Source organism: Bufo bufo, chromosome 9, assembly GCF_905171765.1.
Source record: "Bufo bufo chromosome 9, aBufBuf1.1, whole genome shotgun sequence".
NCBI lineage: Eukaryota > Metazoa > Chordata > Amphibia > Anura > Bufonidae > Bufo > Bufo bufo.
The window spans coordinates 226,825,805-226,848,788 of record NC_053397.1 but is presented as its reverse complement, the minus strand read 5'-3'; the positions used below and the strand labels follow the sequence as shown (position 1 = coordinate 226,848,788).

At 49.5% G+C, this 22,984-nt stretch overlaps 1 protein-coding gene across 4 annotated transcripts; it reads right to left on the bottom strand.

Moving 5' to 3' along the window:
* Positions 1-323: 323 nt before the first annotated feature.
* KIF2C (kinesin family member 2C) lies at positions 324-21,691 on the bottom strand. 4 transcript variants are annotated; one of them, XM_040407381.1, is made up of 22 exons: positions 21,228-21,687; positions 19,873-19,967; positions 18,302-18,409; positions 17,893-17,938; positions 16,690-16,731; positions 15,336-15,446; positions 14,705-14,818; positions 14,530-14,630; positions 14,175-14,270; positions 12,948-13,002; positions 12,702-12,864; positions 12,535-12,625; positions 12,271-12,334; positions 12,034-12,125; positions 11,795-11,937; positions 10,484-10,688; positions 5,189-5,299; positions 4,965-5,032; positions 2,386-2,491; positions 2,186-2,299; positions 1,334-1,457; positions 324-683 (listed from the first exon to the last, which is right to left on the bottom strand). In XM_040407381.1, exons 1-22 carry the CDS (start codon positions 21,289-21,291, stop codon positions 601-603), a joined length of 2,196 nt encoding a protein of 731 aa, XP_040263315.1. In that variant the 5' UTR covers positions 21,292-21,687; the 3' UTR covers positions 324-600. The 4 variants fall into 4 exon arrangements, with proteins under 4 accessions (XP_040263315.1, XP_040263316.1, XP_040263319.1 ...); XM_040407382.1 differs by having other exon boundaries at positions 531-683; positions 14,705-14,815; positions 21,228-21,691; XM_040407385.1 differs by lacking the exon at positions 16,690-16,731 and having other exon boundaries at positions 531-683; positions 14,705-14,815; positions 21,228-21,688.
* Positions 21,692-22,984: the final 1,293 nt, after the last annotated feature.

The window sequence follows — 22,984 nt, the reverse complement described above, 5'->3', positions numbered from 1 at the left end:
CTGACCCATGGTCGGTAATACAGGGTTAGATTGCGGGGTCCGAGTGCCCCCACTGATTGCAGGGACGAGGAGAGAAGCGCACATCTCGCCTCGCTGCAGGAGACCGGCTCAGTAGAAGTCTATGGCCTGGGCCTGATTCAGTCTTCTGCAGCGAGGAGAGCGCGATACGCGAGCGCTTCTCTCTCCTCGTTCTAGCGATCGGTGGGGGGCTCAGCACTCAGACCACCAATCAGAACCACCGATATGACAGCAAAAGTTTTGTAAAACCCGACGAAGACAAATCATGGCACCGATCCAACAGCGACACGGAGCCGATAATAAATCAAAGCCGTTTTATTGCTTAATATTAATAAAATAAACTGGGATCCGTCTGGAGACAAAACGTTAAAACTGTACATTAAACATAATCCCAACACAGTGGTGACCCCCAGAGACCGACCTGCTCCCTCCCCCGATGGTCTGGGGGGGGGGGGGGGATGGGTCTGCCGCCAGCACAGCTCAGTTCATCTACACAGTCATCCTTTATTATAAACAGAAACATTAAAATAAGACGCACAGGGGGCGAATGTTACAGGGGTCCGAGCGCAGCGGCACACTCATTTATTGGGGTTTCCTCTTTTTACAGATCTGCTTGCTGGCCTGCTCCTCCATCTGCATCGCCACACGCAGGGACGACACGCTTTCTGCAGGAAAAGGAAAAAACGTAGGCGTTAACATGGCGCTACTTCTGAGAAGTGGTGACCGATTAGAACTATACATACACCACGCTATATAGAGCAGAGGGAGCCGGGCTCCACCGCGCCATTGGCATTTCACCAATTAAACCTTTGCCACTTCAGCCGTTCAGAAACTCCTGCGCCCAACATGTTGGCGTTACAGCGGCACCGGCTTCAGATCGCTGCCAAGTCTCCAGAAACTTCAGTAAAACCGACACATAACATTTCTTATATACTCCTCCCCCCCCCCATTTTTCCAGTAAAATGCGTTGGAGCCGGGTTGAGACATGAAATTAAAGTAAACTGTTTTTGTAAAAAGTATTTGCAATAAAAAACCTATTTGTTTTGCCGTGTTCCAGTTCTGTGAACGCCGCCTGCATTCATCACATCCTGTATCTTACTGGTTACATTGTATTTATAAACACTGTATAATCCTTTACAATATACCCTTGGGCCATGGCAACATGATTGAAAACCTCCATTCTTTACACTGCAGGCTGCAGCTTTATTTCTATCATCCCCTCTACTTCACAGCAGAGTTCTCCTTAGTTCCTGTAAAGCCCACGTTATATCGGAGGCGTCCGACCATTCCCTGCTCCCTCCAGCCGGTGACTTACCACTCAGTGCAATGAAGACCTTGGAGCGCTCCTGGAGGAAATGCTCGGCTTGCGTCACAAAATTCTCCATGTCGTAATCCGGCCGTTCGGTCATCTCCAAGAGGTTGGACCATTCTGGTGCAGCCTGTAATGCAAAGGAGCCAACTATTAACAGGGAGGTGACGCGTTTTGTGAGACTGTCACAACTGCGCCATCTGAGAAGGGGCCCCTGGATGTGGCGACCAGGGGTGGCGAGAACCCACGGCAGACCAGCCTGTGCGCCCACTAAACTCCATCTCCTTAACTGCTATTCACTTGTAACTGGAGCTCCCGAACACCAAGTGCACTCGGCAGCCGTTCTCGAGATGGGATCGGGGTGGCACCTGTTCTAGAGACACGATCGGGGGGGGGGGGGGGGGACCGTTCTAGAGACACGATCGGGGGGGGTAGGGGGGGGGATACGACCGTTCTAGAGACACGATCGGGGGGACGACGGACCGTTCTAGAGGGACACGATCGGGGGGGACGGACGTCCCGACGTTCTAGAGACACGATCGGGGGGGGGGGGGGGGGACCGTTCTAGAGACACGATCGGGGGGGGGGGGGGGGCACCCGTTCTAGAGACACGATGGGGGGGGGGGGGCGCACCGTTCTAGAGACACGATGGGGGGACGATGACCGTTCTAGAGACACGATCGGGGGGGGGGGGCGACGTCTGTTCTAGAGACACGATCGGGGGGGGGCGACGACCCGTTCTAGAGACACGATTGGGGGGGGGGGGGGGGGAGACGACGACCGTTCTAGAGACAGGATCTGGGGGCGCCGTTCTAGAGACAGGATCTGGATCTCCCGTTCCCAGTCCAGCGGACGCACCTGCGCCATGTCTCGTAGCTCCTCCACCATCTTGTCCTCGAGTTCCCCGATACGACTCATGGCTGTCTGGAAGCTGTTCATGTGGGCGGAAAGTTCTTCATCCTTCAGTGACAGCTAGAAGAGTAGAGGAGAGGTCACGTCAGGGCTATTTTCCCTTCTGATGGTGTCCCAGCTTGTGGCCGGTGTCCGCCATCACTCACATCATCCTGGCTCTCGGACTCCCCCAGACTGGACTCGTCCCCATTCTCCGTTTCCATTGGCTGATTATCAGCACTTTCTGCTCCTCGAGGACTCAGCTCCTTCACTCTGAATAGAGAAGCTCAGCGATTAACGCGGCGCGTGCACATGAGATGCTGTGGGGCCCCTGTGAGAGGGCCCCAGCACCCACTTCCCCAATTCACATGACAAACACTTATCCCGTATCCAGGACAGAAGATGCGTCTGATCAGAGGGGGGTCGGACTGCCACAGCCTCCGCTGATCAGAACACATTGGCAGTCATGCATGCGCACCGTCGCTCCATTCAACTCTATGGAACTGGCAGAAATGGTTTCTCAGCCATCTCCAGCAGGGCCATAGAGGTGAATGAGGTGACCACCACTCCATTCAAATAGAAGAACATGGGGCCCTGTTCTTGTGATCAGCAGAGGGCCCAACGGTCAGAACTCCCCCCTCCCCCCCCCTCCTGTGGGACGAGTGTTTGTCATGGACAACCCCTTTAACTGATAAACATATAGTTACCCACAGCTGTCACTAGGGGGTGCTCAAGACAAAAGGCTTCATGGAACTGAATGAGAGATGTCCACCTATGGAGCTCCCCCTTGTGGTGTCTGCAGGCAGCAACCCTTTGGCTACCAGAGGTTTTTTCGTTTTCATTTTTCTTCCCCATTTTTTGTGAGCCATAACTTTTTTATATTTCCGGTCACATAGCTGTATGAGGGCTTATTTTTGCAGGACAAGTTGTACTTTCTAATGCCACCAATAACTATGGCATAACATGTGGGAAGTTGTAAAAGAAATTCCAAATGGGGTGGAATTGGGAAAAATAAAAAATAAAGTTTTACGGGTTTTGTTGCCACGGCGTTTTATTTACGGCAAAACTGACCCATGCCCTTTATTCTCTGGGTCAGTACGATTACAACGATACCCCATGTGTATAGGTTCCTTATGTCTAAATAGTGTAAAAATAAATGTCAACTTTGAGAAAAAAAGTTTTTTTTTTATCACCACCATATTCTGACCCCTATAACTTTATACTTCTGTCTGAGCTGTTTAGGGGCTCATTTTTTGTGGCATAATCTGTACTTTTAATTGATACAATTTTGGAGTATGGGTGACTTTCACCACATTATTACTTTTTTTGGGAAAAAAAAGAAATAAAAAAAAAAAAAAAAAAAAAAGGCAAATCGGCCATTTTGACTTTATTTTCAATTACACCATTCGCCGTATTATTTTTTTCTATTTTAATAGTGTGGAAATTTTCAGTCGCGGTGATACCCATGAGGTTTAGATTTTTAGGTATTTTTTAATTATACAGAAGGGGGGCCATTTAAATTTCTATATTTTCAAACTTTTTTGAATTTTTTTTGTGATTATGTGCCTCATATGAGCCGATTACATTTTTTTAAATTTTGGTTTATCAGAAATTAGCTTATTTTGCTCATTTCTTATCCTGGCATGCCATCTGGTGGCCAAAATAATTATTGCAGTTTTAATACTGTTGGCTTACTCCGTAAGGCTTACAGTATTCAGAGCAACTACCTATGCCCAGATTGGACACGGGGCATTGGTAGGAAGCGCGAGCTTCCGGGTTTTTGCGCATTTAGGTGCAATGATCTCACTTGATCACAGCAGCTAGAGAATTTTAATTACCAAGATCGGTATTATTGCCGATCACGTAATTAGCCACAGGTCTCTGCTGTATGAAACAGCAGAGATCTGCCAGCCATGACGGCCGCTGCACGTGCGAGCGTCATGTTTACACATTGCACCAGTGCATGTACGGCCCTGGTAGCCTAAGGGTTAAAAGAGTTTTCCAAGTTTTTTTTTTTTTTTTTTACGCAGACGACTCATCCTCTCAATAGGTCATCTGTATCTGATCTGTGTGGGTCAGACGCCTAGGACCCCCGCCTTCTCACAGCGCCTTACATTGTATAGTGGCTGTGCTTGGTATTGCAGCTGAATGGGGCTGAACTGCTCCTAGGCCACAGAGCTCACAGGAGAGCTGCTCCCTTCTCAAAACAGCTGATCGTCAGGGGTCCCGGGTGTCAGACCCTCACCCATCAGATACAGATGACCCATCCAGAAAACCCCTTTAACCACCTGTTACGCCAGAGTCCAGCTCGGGCAGTGGGATAAGTAGCTAAGTGGAGGGGGGAGGGCTGCTTTAGATGCTGCCATCTCCTGAATAGAAACATGCAACTGGTCTCGTTTGAAAGCGGACAGCCCAGGCTTTCATACAAGACCAAAATGACAGCTCAAGTCCAAGCAACAGAGGAGAAATCACTGTTCGAAGTAGAGTTGGGAATAATCGCGGGAAAAACCTGTTTTCACTTTCAGCTTCAGTCACTGCACCCCGATTTCTATCAGCGATATCTTTCCCTGTCATTCTGGGAAGGTCCGAAAGCTGGGAAGGTCCGCTTTCAAACAAGAACGGTTGTTTGTAGCTGCTACCATTCAGGAGATAGCAGCATCTAAAGCAGCCCCCCCCCCACTGCTGGACTGGGGCAAAACAGTTAAGGGGTTAATGAACCGTACACTCGGCTGAGCTGCCCTCTTACCGGTCTGCATATCTCAGCGTGTTCAGCGAGTACTCGCAGCTGTTAAACCCAGGGGAAAGCATCGCAATCTGCAAACCATAAAGGGAAATGAAAAAAAAATTATTAAAAAATCAGACGAGCAGCTTAGTACTTCTCCTAATTCATGAAATCTGACTGCGCACAGCGCCAGAAAGCAGAGCAGGGACGTCCAATCACAGCAGAGCACCAGAGCGGAGTCTTCTTACCATGCAAGTCCGAGAATTCTCCCCAATAAAGGAATCCCGCAGGATCTGCGTGAGTTTACTCTCTCGGAACGGAGTGTGAGCTTTATTCTGGCCCAAAGCTCGGATGCATTCCTGCAGAGCAAAAAGTTACAGGACAAAATCACTGACAGGAACAGGGGCACACGGTCCCAGGACGAGGCCACAACCCCCGACCCGAGGGCTCCAGCAGCGGGGGATATCTCTGGATTGGGGGCAGCTAGAGACACGGGCCCTGCTTGGAATCAGTAGATAATATTGATGCATCCACATTTAACATTCTAAACTTTGGATTGTGGGATAATCATACATAAAGGATGTAGCTCAATGTGATCCCTACAATGGAGGCATGGGAGAATATACCCCCCACTGATCCGATGGGTCAATCTTGTGAAAATTAATTTCTCCCCAAATTACTGTATGTATATAGAGCAGCTCCAGGGGCACTACCAGGGAGGTACTTTGCCATTTTAGATAAACTACTGACCCAATTTTTGAGGAACGCTTTCCCAGATTAGCCCGGAGAACCCTGCAGGCCTCAAACGCGAGGAGACTTGGCGCCAAGTCACTTCTATTTACTATATGGCAGTACAGCTCGATGGAGCAGAGTGGATGCAAGAAATCCAGCAGTGGTGCTGGAAGGGACCTTGGTGGGGTAAACCCACATGGGGTTAACCCCTTAGGCCTCTTTCAGACAGGCGCTGCGGGAAAAGGTGCGGGTACATACACGATTTTGTAATGCGTTTTGCACTCGCGTGAGAAAAATCGCGCATGTTTGGTACCCAAACTTCTTTACAGAAGTTCGGGCTTGGGATCGGTGTTCTGTAGATTGTATTATTTTCCCTTAAAACATGGTTATAAGGGAAAATAATAGCATTCTGAATACAGAATGCATAGCAAAATAGCGCTGGAGGGGTTAAAATAAATAAATAATTTAACTCACCTTAATCCACTTGATCGCGCTGCCGGCATCTCTTCTGTCTCCTTCTTTGCTGTGTGCAGGAAAAGGACCTGTGGTGACGTCACTCCGGTCATCACATGGTCCATCACCATGGTAAAAGATCATGTGATGACCGGAGTGACGTCACCACAGGTCCTGTTGCTGCACACAGCAAAGAAGGAGACAGAAGAGATGCCGGCAGCGCGATCAAGTGGATTAAGGGGAGTTAAATTATTATATTTTTTTAACCCCTCCAGCGCTATTGTACTATGCATTCTGTATTCAGAATGCTATTTTCCCTTATAACCATGTTACAGGTTCTTCTCAAAAAGTTAGCATAGTGATAAAGGTCATTATTTTCTGTAATGTACTGATAAACATTAGACTTTCATATATTGTAGATTCATTACACACAACTGAAGTAGTTCAAGCCTTTTCTTGTTTTAATATTGATGATTTTGGCTGACAGCTCATGGAAACCCCAAATTCCTATCTAAAAAAATTAGCATATTTCATCCGACCAATAAAAGAAAAGTGTTTTTAATACAAAAAAAGTCAACCTTCAAATAACTAAGTTCAGTTCTGCCCTCAATACTTGGTGGGGAATCCTTCTGCAGAAATGACGGCTTCAATGCGGCAATGTGGCATGGAGGCAATCAGCCTGTGGCCCTGCGGAGGTGTTATGGGGGCCCAGGATGCTTCCATAGCGGCCTCATCCAGAGTGTTGGGTCTTGAGTCTCTCAACCTTCTCTTCCCAATATCCCACAGATTCTCTATGGGGTTCAGGTCAGGAGAGTTGGCAGTAATACCATGGTCAGTAAACCATTTACCAGTGGTGTTGGCGCTGTGAGCAGGTGCCAGGTCGTGCTGAAAAATGACATCTTCATCTCCATAAAGCTTTTCAGCAGATGGAAGCATGAAGTGCTCCAAAATCTCCTGATAGCTAGCTGCATTGACCCGACCAACACCAGCAGCTGACATGGCACCCCAGACCATCACTGACGGTGGGTACTTGACACTGGACTTCAGGCATTTTGGCATTTCCCTCTCCCCAGTCTTCCTCCAGACTCTGGCACCTTGATTTCCGAATGACATGCAAAATTTGCTTTCATCCGAAAAAAGTACTTTGGACCACTGAGCAACAGTCCAGTGCTGCTTCTCTGTAGCCCAGGTCAGGCGCTTCTGCCGCTGTTCAAAAGTGGCTTGACCTGGGGAATGCAGCACCTGTAGCCCATTTCCTGCACCCGCCTGTGCACGGTGCTCTGGATGTCTCTACTCCAGACTCGGTCCACTGCTTCCGCAGGTCCCCCAAGGTCTGGAATCGGTCCTTCTCCACAATCTTCCTCAGGGTCCGGTCACCTCTTCTCGTTGTGCAGCGTTTTCTGCCACACTTTTTCCTTCCCACAGACTTCCCACTGAGGTGCCTTGATACAGCACTCTGGGAACAGCCTCTTCGTTCAGAAATTTCTTTGTGTCTTACCCTCTTGCTTGAGGGTGTCAATGATGGCCTTCTGGACAGCAGTCAGGTCGGCAGTCTTACCCATGATTGCGGTTTTGAGTAATGAACCAGGCTGGGAGTTTTTAAAAGCCTCAGGAATCTTTTGCAGGTGTTGAGTTAATTAGTTGATTCAGATGATTAGGTTAATAGCTCGTTTAGAGAACCTTTTCATGATATGCTAATTTTTTGAGATAGGAATTTTGGGTTTCATGAGCTGTATGCCAAAATCATCAATATTAAAACAAGCAAAGGCTTGAACTACTTCAGTTGTGTGTAATGAATCTAAAATATATGAAAGTCTAATGTTTATCAGTACATTACAGAAAATAATGAACTTTATCACAATATGCTAATTTTTTGAGAAGGACCTGTATAAGGGAAAATAATGATCAGGTCTCCATCCCGATCGTCTCCTAGCAACAGTGCGTGAAAATCGCACCGCATCCGCACTTGCTTGCGATTTTCACGCAACCCCATTAATTTCTATGGGGCCTGCGTTACGTGAAAAAACACACAAAATAGAGCACGCTGCGATTTTCACACAACGCACAAGTGACGCGTGAAAATCACAGCTCATGTGAACAGCCCCGTAGAAATGAATGGGTCCGGATTCAGTGCGGGTGCAATGCTTTCACCTCACGCATCGCATCCGTGCGGAATCTCGCCCATGTGAAATCTGACCAGTGTCACTTTAAGTGGTGATAACTTTAAAACACCGACTTATCCAGGCCATTCTGAGATTGTTTTTTCGTCACATATTGTACTTCATGACACTGGTAAAATGAAGTCAAAATTATTATTTTTTATAAAAAAAAATACCAAATTTACCAAAAATTTGTAAAAAATTGCAAATTTCCAAGTTTCAATTTCTCTACTTTTATAATACATAGTAATACCTCCAAAAATAGTTATTACTTTACATTCCCCATATGTCTACTTCATGTTTGGATCATTTTGGGAATGACATTTTATTTTTTGGGGATGTTACAAGGCTTAGTAGTTTAGAAGCAAATCTTGAAATTTTTCTGAAATTTTTAGGGACCAGTTCAGGTCTGAAGTCACTTTGTGAGGCTTACATAATAGAAACCACCCAAAAATGACCCCATTCTATAAACTACACCCCTCAAGGTATTCAAAACTGATTTTACAAACGTTGTTAATCCTTTATTTTCCATGAATTCTTGTGGAACACCTAGAGATCCAATTTCAAAATTTCACTTTATTGGCAGATTTTACTAATTTTTTTCCAGTTATAAAGCAAGGGTTAACAGCCAATCCAAACTATTTATGGCCCTGATTCTGTAGTTTACAGAAACACCCCATATGTGGTCGTAAACTGCTGTACGGGCACACGGCAGGGCGCAGAAGGAAAGGAATGCCATACGGTTTTTGGAAGGCAGGTTTTGCTGGACTGTTTTTTTGACACCATATCCCATTTGAAGCCCCCCTGATGCACCCCTAGAGTAGAGACTCCAAAAAAGTGACCATTTTAGAAACTACTGGATAGGGTGGCAGTATTGTTGGTACTAGTTTAGGGTACATATGATTTTTGGTTGCTCTATATTACACTTTTTGTGAGGCAAGATAAGAAATATCTGTTTTGGCACCGTTATTTTTTGTTATTTACAACATTCATCTGACAGGTTAGATCATGTGATATTTTTATAGACCAGGTTGTCACGGATGCGGCGATACCCAATATGTATACTTTTTTTATTTATGTAAGTTTTACACAATGATTTCTTTTTTGAAACAATAAAAATCATGTTAGTGTTTCCATAGTCCGAGAGCCATAATTTTTTCAGTTTTTGGGCGATTACCTTGGGTAGGGTGATTTTTGCGGGATGAGATGACGGTTTTATTGGCACTATTTTGGGGTGCGTGTGACTTTGATCGCTTGCCATTACACTTTGTGATGTAAGGTGACAAAAAATGGTTTATTTAGCAGTTTTTATTTTTTACGGTGTTCACCTAAGGGGTTAGGTCATGTGATATGTTTATAGAGCCGGTCGATACGGACGCGGCGATACCAAATATGTATAATTTTTTTTACCAATTTTTTAGTTTTTTTTATTTGGGGAAAATGACTTGTTTATTTTCACTTGAAACTTAATTTTTTGGGGGAAAAAATTTTTTCTTCAACTTTTTTGTCCCACTTTGGAACTTGAACTTTTGGGGGTCTAATCCTTTACAATGTATTCCGGCGGTGATCGGAAATACACATGACGTACGTCATGTGTATTTCCGTACGTACGTCATGTGTATTTCCGTACGTACGTCATGTCCTGAAGAGGTTAAGGGGGATGGCTAGTTATGGTCCCTATAGCTCTCCTCTGCATTATTTTGCGCAGCTTCACGATTGGGGCCTTTTTAGATCTTTTAGCAGTTTACGGCAGGAGTTGGTTTTGCCACAGCTCTGCTTATCCAGATACTTCCACGTCTCCGTTTAGGAAAGGTCCACCGACGTTGGAATGAGATCCCGTTGAGTTGGTAGTGAAGAGGGTGCGACTGATCAAACCGCTCTCGACCCTCTTTATGACTAATGAGTGAACAGGATTCACCATTGTTCGTTACCAGCGTCACACTATTACTGCGAGCGGTTGTAATATATGAATATATCATCTCTATCTAGAGTCCCCACATCAGCAGAAATCGAGGCGGGAACAGACACTATAGAATCTGCATTTTCTATCGTCCAAGCTGTGATTCTGGTATTTGAAGTCTTGAAGACAAGAGAACCCATCCTGAGATATGCGCCGCTCTCGCCGCTTCCCCCGCTGCTGGAGCATTCGGGCTAAATCCGGAGCGCTCAGAGGCAGGGCCCACATTCCCATCCCGTTACCTTTAAGGCCAGTAAGCTGCGGTTGATCTCGGCTCCTTCCATGCGGGTGGTGCGGTCGGCGCTGGCCGTGTCGGCCCCTCGCTCGTTACCAGCCAGATCCACCAGAGAGAACTTGCCGTGGAGCCGTCCCCTCCTCCGCAGGATGAATTGGAGGCAGGCGTGGGAGCGGGAAGAGCTGCTGTTCGCAAAGGTCTGACCCGATGTTCTGTGACAAAACCACCATCAAGATCCATCACTGGGAATTGCACTGTGAGCGATTCTCTAATATCAGGACAAGCAGAGGTCGCACTAGGTTTTTTTCCCCAGAAGAGTAAAAATACTCCTACCATTTTTGTGGAGTATTTTTTATTTTATTTTTTTTTTTAGCAAAGAAGGAGTATGAAGGTTGCAGTAATTCAGATACACCTGTTAGGCCTACACTTGTTGACATCTGCGTTTGGGGCTCTGCTGCAGATTCCGTCCAAAAAAAACTGGAAAAAAAAAAAAAGCGCCTTCTGTTCAGGTTTTTTTTGTCTGGTAAAAAGACCGGATCCTGCACGGACTCCGCCGCGGTCCGTGTTCCCGTCAGGCTGGGTGCACATCGCCTTTTTGTAATACATTTAACACCGAGGTGTACGTTAATGTATTTTTTGCTACACTTTCCCATCCTGCAGCAAATAATAAATATACATTTTTTACTTACAATGGAACTCTATGGTGACGGATGCCACAGCGTGGCCCGATCCAGCACTTCCATTAATAGTGGCAGTGTGAACGTGGTCTATAGCCAAGCGACACAGTACAGTCCAATATGGTGGATCTTCCCTGTACTTGGCTACAATACCCTGCTGTGCATCCACTACACACTGCGCAACGCACTGCTCGCCCCTACTCCGTACAGCGCCTGCCCGGAGCTAGCCCCCCCCTCCCCCCTCCTTACAGCTCACACGACACCGCTCCGGCACCCGCCCAAACCAACCGATACAGCGGTAATGTCAGGCAGCAGCATCGCCGCCCCTGCCGTTCACAGCGCGCCCTCCACTGATGGATGGAAGGAGACGTCTAAGACGTATTGGTACGCCTTATCCGGTTTTCAGAGTGTAAAATAGCCTAGACCCGCGTCTAACGCTTGTACAGGCGTTATTGCGACCTCCATAATAAATACCCCATTTACAGCAGCCTGTATTGTGCAACTGAGAGCAGACTGCTGTGGGCCTCTGCGGACCCACAGCCCTATACAAGGGATTTGTGGCCAAAATCGCAGGAACGCTTCCTATAACACAACGCCTTATAGCAAGTGGCCCCAGATTCAGTCTCCGACGGGGTACCTACCTGCAGGCGCTGCCAAGTTCTATAATTTTGAAGACGTCTTCTGCGCTGGTGACCTCCCTCTCCACCAGACCCACTACCTGCACCTCCTGCTTCGCATCTTCCAGCACCCGCAGCTTCGCTTTCTTATTCAGAAGGTCGAACACCTAAAATAAAGAGGCCTCCACAGTCACCGCCTGAGGGAAGGGTCCAAAGCATCAACAGAATGTGAAGGCCCCCTGCAGATTGCCGCAATCTCCCACCTTTCCATTGTATATCTCAAAGAAGGTCACAAACACATCAAGATCTAGATCCTTGTACCGTGGCTGGGAGAGGAGGAGGAAGACATCTCGGGCTGTGGAGATACACAGAATAGGGCAATGCTGTAACTATCATAGGACTACAACACCCAGCATGCACCACCCTCTAACCAGATTGCAACCTACAGACACTTAGATGATGCAAATGTCAAAGCACCTTCCAGTGTCCGAGCCACTTACATGCAAACGCATAGACGCCCGTCGTCACATTCTGGCTTTTCCCTAAGAAGTCGCCTCCCATCGTCTACAAGAAAGAAGTGAAACCATTAAAAGCAAGAGCGCAACCTCTTCCTGCCATGTAGACATCATGTGGAGGCTGCACTACTGAGATTCGGACAACATGTCCTCCTGCCTGAATCCAGTCACCATCATGTGTGACATGAAAAGTGGGCAAATCACCAGTCGCCCCCTTCGTCAAGTAGATTCGCCGCCACCATTACTTACATGAGTTTTACCGCTCCCAGTCTGGCCATAAGCAAAACATGTGGCTTTCCCTCCTTCGAATATAGACTGGACCAGAGGTCTGGCAGTGAACCTGGAGGACAGAGCTACACGTGACTCCTCATGTACGGCGTGTCACACGTATGACATCACCTCACCCGCCATCTTACCTGTACACTATGTCATTACAAGCGCTCTCATCAAAGGTGTAATCAAAGCGGAAGGCCTGGTTCTCCAGGTACTTGGTGAGATCCACCTTCAGCTTCGGCTCGTGCACCAGGACGACACTTTTACTGGGCACCGAGATAATATCAAACTCCTTCTTAGACAGTTCTGAGGAGGACGAGGAAGAAGATCAATACTGAAGGCGGAGTAGGATCCCAACATCTAACCTTTACCGCGAGCAACTCCCTTACCTTGCTTGTTTAGAGGTCGCTTTCTGATGCACACACAGATACGATGTTCTGCAGCCTGGAAAAGAGAGAAGGTCAAAGGCCACATAATAACTATCCTGACCGAAAACATCCAGCAGCAGGCCGACCAGACCGGCAAGGTCCACGCGTTTCAACTGCACGTCTTATGAGTAATCTGGTCAGCCTATGGATTTCATAATGAAGGAATAAAGAAATGGGATTTTACCCTGAGCCTGCGGCGGGATTATTTCTACTGTCCAGGTCTGGGATCCATGCACGGTGAAGGAGCTGAAATCTCTCCCTTTCATATAAAAACTATCCTGTATTATACTCCAGAGCTGCACTCACTATTCTGCTGGTGCAGTCACTGTGTACATACATTACTTATCCTGTACTGATCCTGAATTCCATCCTGTATTATACTCCAGAGCTGCACTCACTATTCTGCTGGTGCAGTCACTGTGTACATACATTACTTATCCTGTACTGATCCTGAGTTACATCCTGTATTATACTTCAGAGCTGCACTCACTATTCTGCTGGTGCAGTCACTGTGTACATACATTACTTATTCTGTACTGATCCTGAGTTACATCCTGTATTATACTCCAGAGCTGCACTCACTATTCTGCTGGTGCAGTCACTGTGTACATACATTACTTATCCTGTACTGATCCTGAGTTACATCCTGTATTATACCCCAGAGCTGCGCTCACTGTTCTGCTGGTGCAGTCACTGTGTACATACATTACTTATCCTGTACTGATCCTGAGTTACATCCTGTAATATACTCCAGAGCTGCACTCACTATTCTGCTGGTGCAGTCACTGTGTACATACATTACTTATCCTGCACTGATCCTGAGTTACATCCTGTATTATACTCCAGAGCTACACTCACTATTCTGCTGGTGCAGTCACTGTGTACAGACATTACTTATCCTGTACTAATCCTGAGTTACATCCTGTATTATACTCCAGAGCTGCACTCACTATTCTGCTGGTGCAGTCACTGTGTACATACATTACTTATCCTGTACTGATCCTGAGTTACATCCTGTATTATACTCCAGAGCTGCACTCACTATTCTGCTGGTGCAGTCACTGTGTACATACATTACTTATCCTGGACTGATCCTCAGTTACATCCTGTATTATACTCCAGAGCTGCGCTCACTGTTCTGCTGGTGCAGTCCACATGGCTGATCACAGGGGGCAGTAGACGTCTTACCAGGTCGGTCATGCTGAGCCTCTGACAATCTAGAGTTGCTCTGAATTCTTTTATCATTTTTCCGAATTCCCAGTTCGGCACACTGGTGTCATAATCCTGCACACAAGAAAAGCGGTAGAGTAACATCGGGCCGTGATCTCCGCGCAGCGCACATCTCCTGTGTGTATTCAGGGCAGGATCGGGGTCTGACCCCATGACCTATAACCCTGTGAAATACGTGGTTTCCCCAAGATAAGCGGAGCAGAAAGTGTCGGGTGCGGGGGAGGGGAGGTCGGCCAGGTCTATATGTACTAATAGTAATCAGCGTGTAACGCGCAGCACCGCCCGACCGCGGTCAGCTTCCCACCCCGCTCACCTGCACTCGCTTCGTCCTCCGCTCGCTGTTCTGCACTCGCTTTTCCTCTCTTTTACTTTTCATTTTCTCCATTTCCTTCACGATATTTGATTTTCTTCTGACTAAAACAAAAGAAAGTTCCTCAGCCATCGGCTGCATCTCCCACCCTGCGCCCCACGTGGAGTCCAGGCCTCACCTAGGCTGCCCTTCACAGCCGAAGCGGTGGCGTCATCCGTGGTCTCGGTCACTCGCGGTAGGAGGCGGCGCTCGCCGACGCTGCTCAGTTTGGTGGATCGAGTCCTTACACCTGCTGCAAGCGATCCAGGATTTAGCATATAGAACCACTTTCTCCGCCATCAGCCTCTGGGAAAGCTGGGTGACCACGTCGTCTTTTCACCCAGCTTTCTCAGCCTCCTGAAAATTCTGTCACACGGCCTAGGCGCAGATCGGTCCCATACACGTGAACGGGGCTGAGCGCAATACCAAGCACGGCCAGTATACAATGGAGGCACTGTGCTTAAGCAGAGGGGGACACGGCACTGACCGGAGTGCATCGGCCTCTTCCAACAGGCGATCGGTGGGGGTGTTGGACCCCTGCCAACCTCATACTGATGTCCCATCCTGGACAGGCCCTCAATATGAAGTTTAAACAGCCAGCCTGCCACCGAACACCACTCGGCTGCCAGAAACTGCCCCCAATCCCGCTGTGTGAACATACCCTTACGGGGCCGGGCAGGCATCACTAGGTAAGCTGAACGGTCACAAACACGGGTCACCCAGCTTTCCCAGAACCAGATTAGATTCATCGAGATGTCAGAGGTGCTCACCAGCATTGGCGCCCAGCTGCGCAGGGGGCGGTGCCGTCATCTCCACCTCCATCTCATGATTGGGCAGGAGCGTCTCCGGAATGGCGGCCATTGTGGAGTGTCCACGCAGAGCTGAAAGAACCATAGAAAGCGAGTGGGTGCGGCGCTAAGTGATCCGCACAGCCCCAATACCATGCGACACCAGCAAACCGCAGAAATCATGGCGGCGGTTACAGCGGATTAAAGTGAAGCGGCTGCGCAGTCTCGTTAGACAGTCCTCCGAAAAGAGTTACCGCCCCAAACTTGTCTGCCGAGACCGCGCAGGGCGCCGTTAGTGCGTTTAGTGGATTTACAACAAAGTGAAGAGGTCACAACTCCTTGTACTGATCGTGAGTTTCGTCGTGCTATATACTCCAGTCACATCCAGAGCAGCAGTCACGATTTCTCTGCTCCATATACTCCAGTCACATCCAGAGCAGCAGTCACGATTTCTCTGCTCCATATACTCCAGTCACATCCAGAGCTGCAGTCACAATGTATCAGTCATAACTTGGAGATTGCTCAGAGCTCAGATGTAATAAAATAAAACTGTAGACACAGCTCTGGATGTGACTTGAGTATAACAAAGGCTGGATTAGGAGGTGCGCTCTAGTGCGACACCTTGAGATGGACCCAGGATGTGGCTTTTAGGCCTCATTCACACGGACACCACATTTCGTCCTGCCCTCTTATAACGGCCTATCAGACTTTTTTTTGCAGGGCCGTGGAACGGACGTCCGGAAGCGATAAGAACGCGGTGTGTCGTCCGCAACCAATCCGCAAAAAAATGTGGCCCAAACCCATGGTCGTGTGCATGAGCCCTTATAGGGATAGCAGCGTTCCATCAGACGCCATAGAGGCATCCTCCTCTGGGGGCAGCAGACGGAGTGCGGGACAGGACTAGGGGCCCGGGGCCCCGCTGAACCCACTCAGGATCAGTACAAGACGAGTGAAGCCATGAGATAAAGTGTAAAGTAAATCTACGTGGGAAAGATAAATCACAAGATATAAGGCGCCAAAGTACAAACTCCGCGCCCGCAGTGATTGGTGGATTATCCAGAACCTCCCCCGATACAGGCATCTGGAAGGCCGGGGCCCGTACAGCTACGTATAAGAATATCGCGGTGCCGTCTGGACACGGGCTATGTTTGTGGCATCATTCACTCAAGAGTTAACCGTGCTGCCGCCATTTTACAGGCAGCCAGTAGTGAAAGGCGCGAGGAGCCTCAGAAGCTGCTCCTCCGATAGGAGCGCAGGTCACATGACCAGACCGTCGCCGTAGAGGGAGGTTCCAGACAAGCGGTGTCAGGATAAGCGGCGGCGGTGACCCCGTTACCTGTCTGGGCTCCGCTCTCCGCCACAGAATTCTGTAGAGACACTTCAGGGACAAAGAGACGAGTGATCAGCGGCAGACATGAAATATTCACACCTCACCTGCAGGTCCTATGTCAGGGTAACACGATCAGCGGGGCCCGCAGCTGCGGGGGGATGGGCGGCCAGAAGAGAAGTTCTGTCATGTGCCGCCTTCTGTCACCTATGCATCTAGCCACCCAGCTTTCCCAGGATCAGATATGACCATCACAGCTCTACAGTCACCCAGCTTTCCCAGGATCAGATATGACCATCACAGCGCTACAGCCACCCAGCTTTCCCAGGATCAGACACGACCATCACAGCTCTACAGTCACCCAGCTTTCCCAGGATCAGACAGGACTATGTACCACGTGGTCCAGCTGGGTGACACCCCTGTAATGGACTGGTAGAGACAGACAGAAGGAGCAACCAATGGATTTCTAGGATCGGGGAACCCCATGGAGGGATTGCTCTTCAGCGATGGACGGGTACAGGGTCATATCGGGGCCCGGGGCCCACACAGCCTATATTTATAGCCATCTACATGTGACAGGGGGACTTACTAATGAAACCTATGGATGTTACGTCCACTAGCGGTTTTCTTTTCCGGCGCTGAGTTCCGTCCTAGGGGCTCAAATCCGGAAAAGAACTGATCTGTTTTATCCCCATGGATTCTGAATGGAGAGAAATCGGCTCAGGACGTCTTCAGTTCTTCTTACGGTATTTGGCCGGAGAAAATACTGCCGCGTGCTGCAGTTTTCTTTCCAGCCAAAAATACTGAACACTTTCCGGATCCGGTACTAATTGTTCCGGAAAATCGGATCCAGTTTCCCGATCTACGCAGACCTTTAGAAATGAGAATAAATACTGATCCGGTATTGCAATGCATTTGTCAGACGGATCCGTTTGCGTCTGGATTGCCGGATCCGGCTGGCAGTGCCAGCAAGCGTGAAAGCACCCTTAATCATTGCATAGACACATTCTGTCTCAGTCCTCCTAATGTTTGCTGTCAGTGAATGGAAATTCGTCAACTTTTTAACTTTCTCTGCTTCTGGAAGAGTTTTAAAACCCAGTATAATCCAATACTCCTCATAGCTGAGGGTCTGTTACAGTGTATCAGTCCAGACTGACGCCCTCAGAGCAGCAGCCATCATGCGATAAACCCCGCAGCGGGCACAGCGCTCACCTTCCTTGGGCGCAGGAATCCTGGAGATCGTTTTTCTTCTCTGAGTCTATTGGAAAATAGAGAAGAATCAGTGACCAGATCCTACCCCGGGGCCGACCCTCAGGTAACACCGCAGGGAAACGGGGCAGATCCACAAATCATCCGCCACCGGGTGAATCTGCGGGGAGACTGGCGCACTGTCCACCAGTATGAAGGGATCCGCCTCACAGAACCGTCACCGGACGACTACATTACATGGGAAAACTACTCAACGAGTAACACGGATACTCTGAGAGACCGCGACTGCCGCCCCCCCCACATAGCAGGGGTGCTGCGTACGTAAATGATCCTTCTGCGCTGTGCAAACATTACTGGTGCTCCACACAGGACCCTGGGAAAAAGCCGACCGCAGCGGCCGCCCGACCGTTACCTGGAAGGTCGCGTTCTTCTGCGGGGGCATGTTCTCCTTCGCACCGGGGGGGTCGTAATCGGCTTCCAGTAATTCGGGGTTCACCGTCACCACATCTGTGAATGAAATCTGCAGAGACAAAGGAAATATCCCCATCATCCAGAGGAAGAGAATGAGGGGCCCCCAAACCGGAGGAGACAGGTGAGGACCTCTGCACTCTCCAGCGCCCGCAGCCTCCGATCCGGGCAGCCAATCTTAGTAAATCCCTAATCACATCATTACAGGACACGAGCGCCGCCCCGGGGGGGAGGGGGAGGAGGGCAGGCTGCCGGCACAGGTGGCATCACTGAGGGCAGGAGAGGGTCTGTGCGCGAGAGGACGAGACATACGGGGGCAGCTCCACCAACGGGTCATCCAGGATTAAAAACATGGCAGCTCGGCTCTACTGCAGTGAATGGGGCAGGGCTGCAATACCACATACAGCCTGCGGACAGGTGTGGCGCTGTTTTTGGAATAAAGCCGCCATGTCTAATCTACATACCCTTCATTAAAGGCAGTTTCCACGGTTTTGTTAAAAAGAGAAGCAGAACAAGTGTCACGTACCACTCACCGGCCCCCTGACCGCTGCAGCCGGCACGTACCACTCACCGGCCCCCTGACCGCTGCAGCCGGCACGTACCACTCACCGGCCCCCTGACCGCTGCAGCCGGCACGTACCACTCACCGGCCCCCTGACCGCTGCAGCCGGCACGTACCACTCACCGGCCCCCTGACCGCTGCAGCCGTCACGTACCACTCACCGGCCCCCTGACCGCTGCAGCCGGCACGTACCACTCACCGGCCCCCTGACCGCTGCAGCCGGCACGTACCACTCACCGGCCCCCTGACCGCTGCAGCCGGCACGTACCACTCACCGGCCCCCTGACCGCTGCAGCCGTCACGTACCACTCACCGGCCCCCTGACCGCTGCAGCCGTCACGTACCACTCACCGGCCCCCTGACCGCTGCAGCCGTCACGTACCACTCACCGGCCCCCTGACCGCTGCAGCCGTCACGTACCACTCACCGGCCCCCTGACCGCTGCAGCCGTCACGTACCACTCACCGGCCCCCTGACCGCTGCAGCCGTCACGTACCACTCACCGGCCCCCTGACCGCTGCAGCCGTCACGTACCACTCACCGGCCCCCTGACCGCTGCAGCCGTCACGTACCACTCACCGGCCCCCTGACCGCTGCAGCCGTCACGTACCACTCACCGGCCCCCTGACCGCTGCAGCCGTCACGTACCACTCACCGGCCCCCTGACCGCTGCAGCCGTCACGTACCACTCACCGGCCCCCTGACCGCTGCAGCCGTCACGTACCACTCACCGGCCCCCTGACCGCTGCAGCCGTCACGTACCACTCACCGGCCCCCTGACCGCTGCAGCCGTCACGTACCACTCACCGGCCCCCTGACCGCTGCAGCCGTCACGTACCACTCACCGGCCCCCTGACATGTATGCAATGGGACATCCAGGGCCGCGGGGACAATGAGACAGCAGCCATTCTGAATGACCACCATCTCCATGACGATGGCCGCCGCGCACGCACCTCCTTCCCTTTGCACGCACTGGCTTCTTTCCATTCCACGTGGACGGACGAGCGGTCCAGGTCGATTGAAGTGATGTTCGCGCTGTGAACGACCCCTGAAAGAAGAGGAGAAGTCATGTGACCAGTGCGGCGGCACAGGACCAGGGATCGAATCCTCCACACGGCACCAAGATGGCGGCAAACCCAGCGAGCGCCAATTACCTGGAAAGCGGACTCAATATCAGGAGTTCGGCATCATCATTACATCAGAGGGGCCCCAGACCAGTGACAAGGGCCCAATCCCCCCACATGCAGGACCCAGTGGAAAGGATTGTGACGGAGCGCTCCTGGAGTGATCGGAACCGACCTGATCCACCCTCAACATCAGGGATCACAACTCCCACCGGACACTGCTGTCCTTGGGCATTTTGTTTTCAATGGGAGCCAAATGAAGGGACCGGACTATGGGACCACTCTGCAGGACATGATGAGGGTTATGATCCTCAGCACAGAAGGAAACCCTCAGGTCAGGGACTCATCCCTGAAGAATCCACGCTGTGTCCGTTTTTCCCTCTCCGTGTGTCACCTGCGTTCGACGGACACCGCACAGCTGACACGAGCATCTCCTCGTGTGAAACACAGATCGCGTCCGTGCTTTTCACCGACCCACAGACTATAATAAGCGAGCTAAACACGGATGTGCGAATACACATTAAAATGAATGGGTGCGTGCACTTCAGTGGAGAACACGGTCTGCACGCGTCTGAATCACTGGCATGTGAGTAAGGCCTTACGCCCGGCTCTGGCAGTGTAGGGCCTCATGCACACAACCGTATTCTTGGTCCGCGACCGATCCACATTTTTGAGGATTGCCCACAGACCCGTTCATGTCGCGGAAAGTGCATGAGGCAGCAGCCGGTATTCGTATCCTGCAGCTCACCAAGCGTGTGCACGGGGACTAAGGGCAGGGCCGTGCGGTTTTTTGTTGAAGGTTTTAGGGCAGATTGTCCGGCTAAAGCCAGAAGCAGCAGGAGGGAGAATTCCGCGTTCTTCCCTTATATTTCCAACACTTTCAATCCACTCCTGGCTTTGGCTGAAAAGCCTTCAGGAAAATCTGCAAAAAAACCGAGTGTGAACCGAGTCTTACAGCTCATTACCGCAGCTGCGCGCAGCGCCACCTACTGGCGGACGAGTAACAGAGCGCAGCACGATTTGATTGACAAGGCAAGCAGCCAATCATAAGGCAGAACCAGGGCCGCCTGTCACTGGCAGCCAATAAGCGCAGCGAACGGCAGAGACATAGGCGGGGGCACGGTTTAAATTTTCCACACCGGTTGAAGGGGCAGCGGGCGTTCTGAGGGCCGGTCACTACTCACCGTTACTTCGCATGATCTTAATGACCAGTCCGTTCACCAGTCTGCTCGCCATCAGCTGCTCCATGATGACGAACCTCCCCGTGCACAGTCAACAGCAATGGAGGGAAACCCGGGTAAGAGGAGGAGAGCTCCGTGTGCCAGCCTGCGCCGCGTCCTCTGCTCTGTGCCTGCCTCGGCCGGTATCTGCAACCACCTCTCTCCCAGAACCGTCAGCCCGGGTTTACCCGCCGCCACTTTTTAAACAAGGCACGCCTCCTCCAGCAACGTCATGACGCACGGCGTCACGTAAAGCTATAAAGCGAGAGTGGCGTTACACTACAACGCATGCGCAGGGACTTTGAGCACTAGGCGGGAAAGGAGACCAAAGAGTGTCTTATTTAAAGCAGCCATTTTCTTGGAGTCAGTTTGGTTTGGTCTTGAGAAAAATGGCTCCTTACTGTCTGGATGACAATACCCTGACAATTCTTGTGCTGAAACATGAAGATTGAGATAAACTATGGGGGCATTTGCAGACCTCCCAATTCTCCCTCTTTTTGACCCAAGTCCCTCTTAGCTCTTTAACCACCTCAGCCCCCAGTGCTTAAACACCCTGAAAGACCAGGCCACTTTTTACACTTCTGACCTACACTACTTTCACCGTTTATTGCTCGGTCATGCAACTTACCACCCAAATGAATTTTACCTCCTTTTCTTCTCACTAATAGAGCTTTCATTTGGTGGTATTTCATTGCTGCTGACATTTTTACTTTTTTTGTTATTAATCGAAATTTAACGATTTTTTTGAAAAAAAATGACATTTTTCACTTTCAGTTGTAAAATTTTGCAAAAAAAATGACATCCATATATAAATTTTGCTCTAAATTTATAGTTCTACATGTCTTTGATAAAAAAAAATGTTTGGGTAAAAAAAAAATGGTTTGGGTAAAAGTTATAGCGTTTACAAACTATGGTACAAAAATGTGAATTTCCGCTTTTTGAAGCAGCTCTGACTTTCTGAGCACCTGTCATGTTTCCTGAGGTTCTACAATGCCCAGACAGTACAAACACCCCACAAATGACCCCATTTCGGAAAGTAAACACCCTAAGGTATTCGCTGATGGGCATAGTGAGTTCACAGAACTTTTTATTTTTTGTCACAAGTTAGCGGAAAATGATGATTTTTTTTTTTTTTATTATTTTTTTTTCTTACAAAGTCTCATATTCCACTAACTTGTGACAAAAAATAAAAACTTCCATGAACTCACTATGCCCATCAGCGAATACCCTGGGGTGTCTTCTTTCCAAAATGGGGTCACTTGTGGGGTAGTTATACTGCCCTGGCATTCTAGGGGCCCAAATGTGTGGTAAGGAGTTTGAAATCAAATTCTGTAAAAAATGACGAGTGAAATCCGAAAGGTGCTCTTTGGAATATGGGCCCCTTTGCCCACCTAGGCTGCAAAAAAGTGTCACACATCTGATATCTCCGTACTCAGGAGAAGGTGGGGAATGTGTTTTGGGGTGTCATTTTACATATACCCATGCTGGGTGAGAGAAATATCTTGGCAAAAGACAACTTTTCCCATTTTTTTATACAAAGTTGGCATTTGACCAAGATATTTATCTCACCCAGCATGGGTATATGTAAAATGACACCCCAAAACACATTCCCCACCTTCTCCTGAGTACGGAGATACCAGATGTGTGACACTTTTTTGCAGCCTAGGTGGGCAAAGGGGCCCATATTCCAAAGAGCACCTTTCGGATTTCACAGGTCATTT

Excerpts from the sequence above, each read along its gene's own strand:
- KIF2C (XM_040407381.1), bottom strand. The coding sequence starts at position 21,291 with ATGGAGCAGCTGATGGCGAGCAGACTGGTGAACGGACTGGTCATTAAG. Across the intron at positions 14,271-14,529 it reads GGAGGACGAAGCGAGTGCAG|GATTATGACACCAGTGTGCC; the intron begins GTGAGCGGGGTG and ends TCTTGTGTGCAG. Across the intron at positions 5,033-5,188 it reads AGAATTCTCGGACTTGCATG|ATTGCGATGCTTTCCCCTGG; the intron begins GTAAGAAGACTC and ends TATGGTTTGCAG.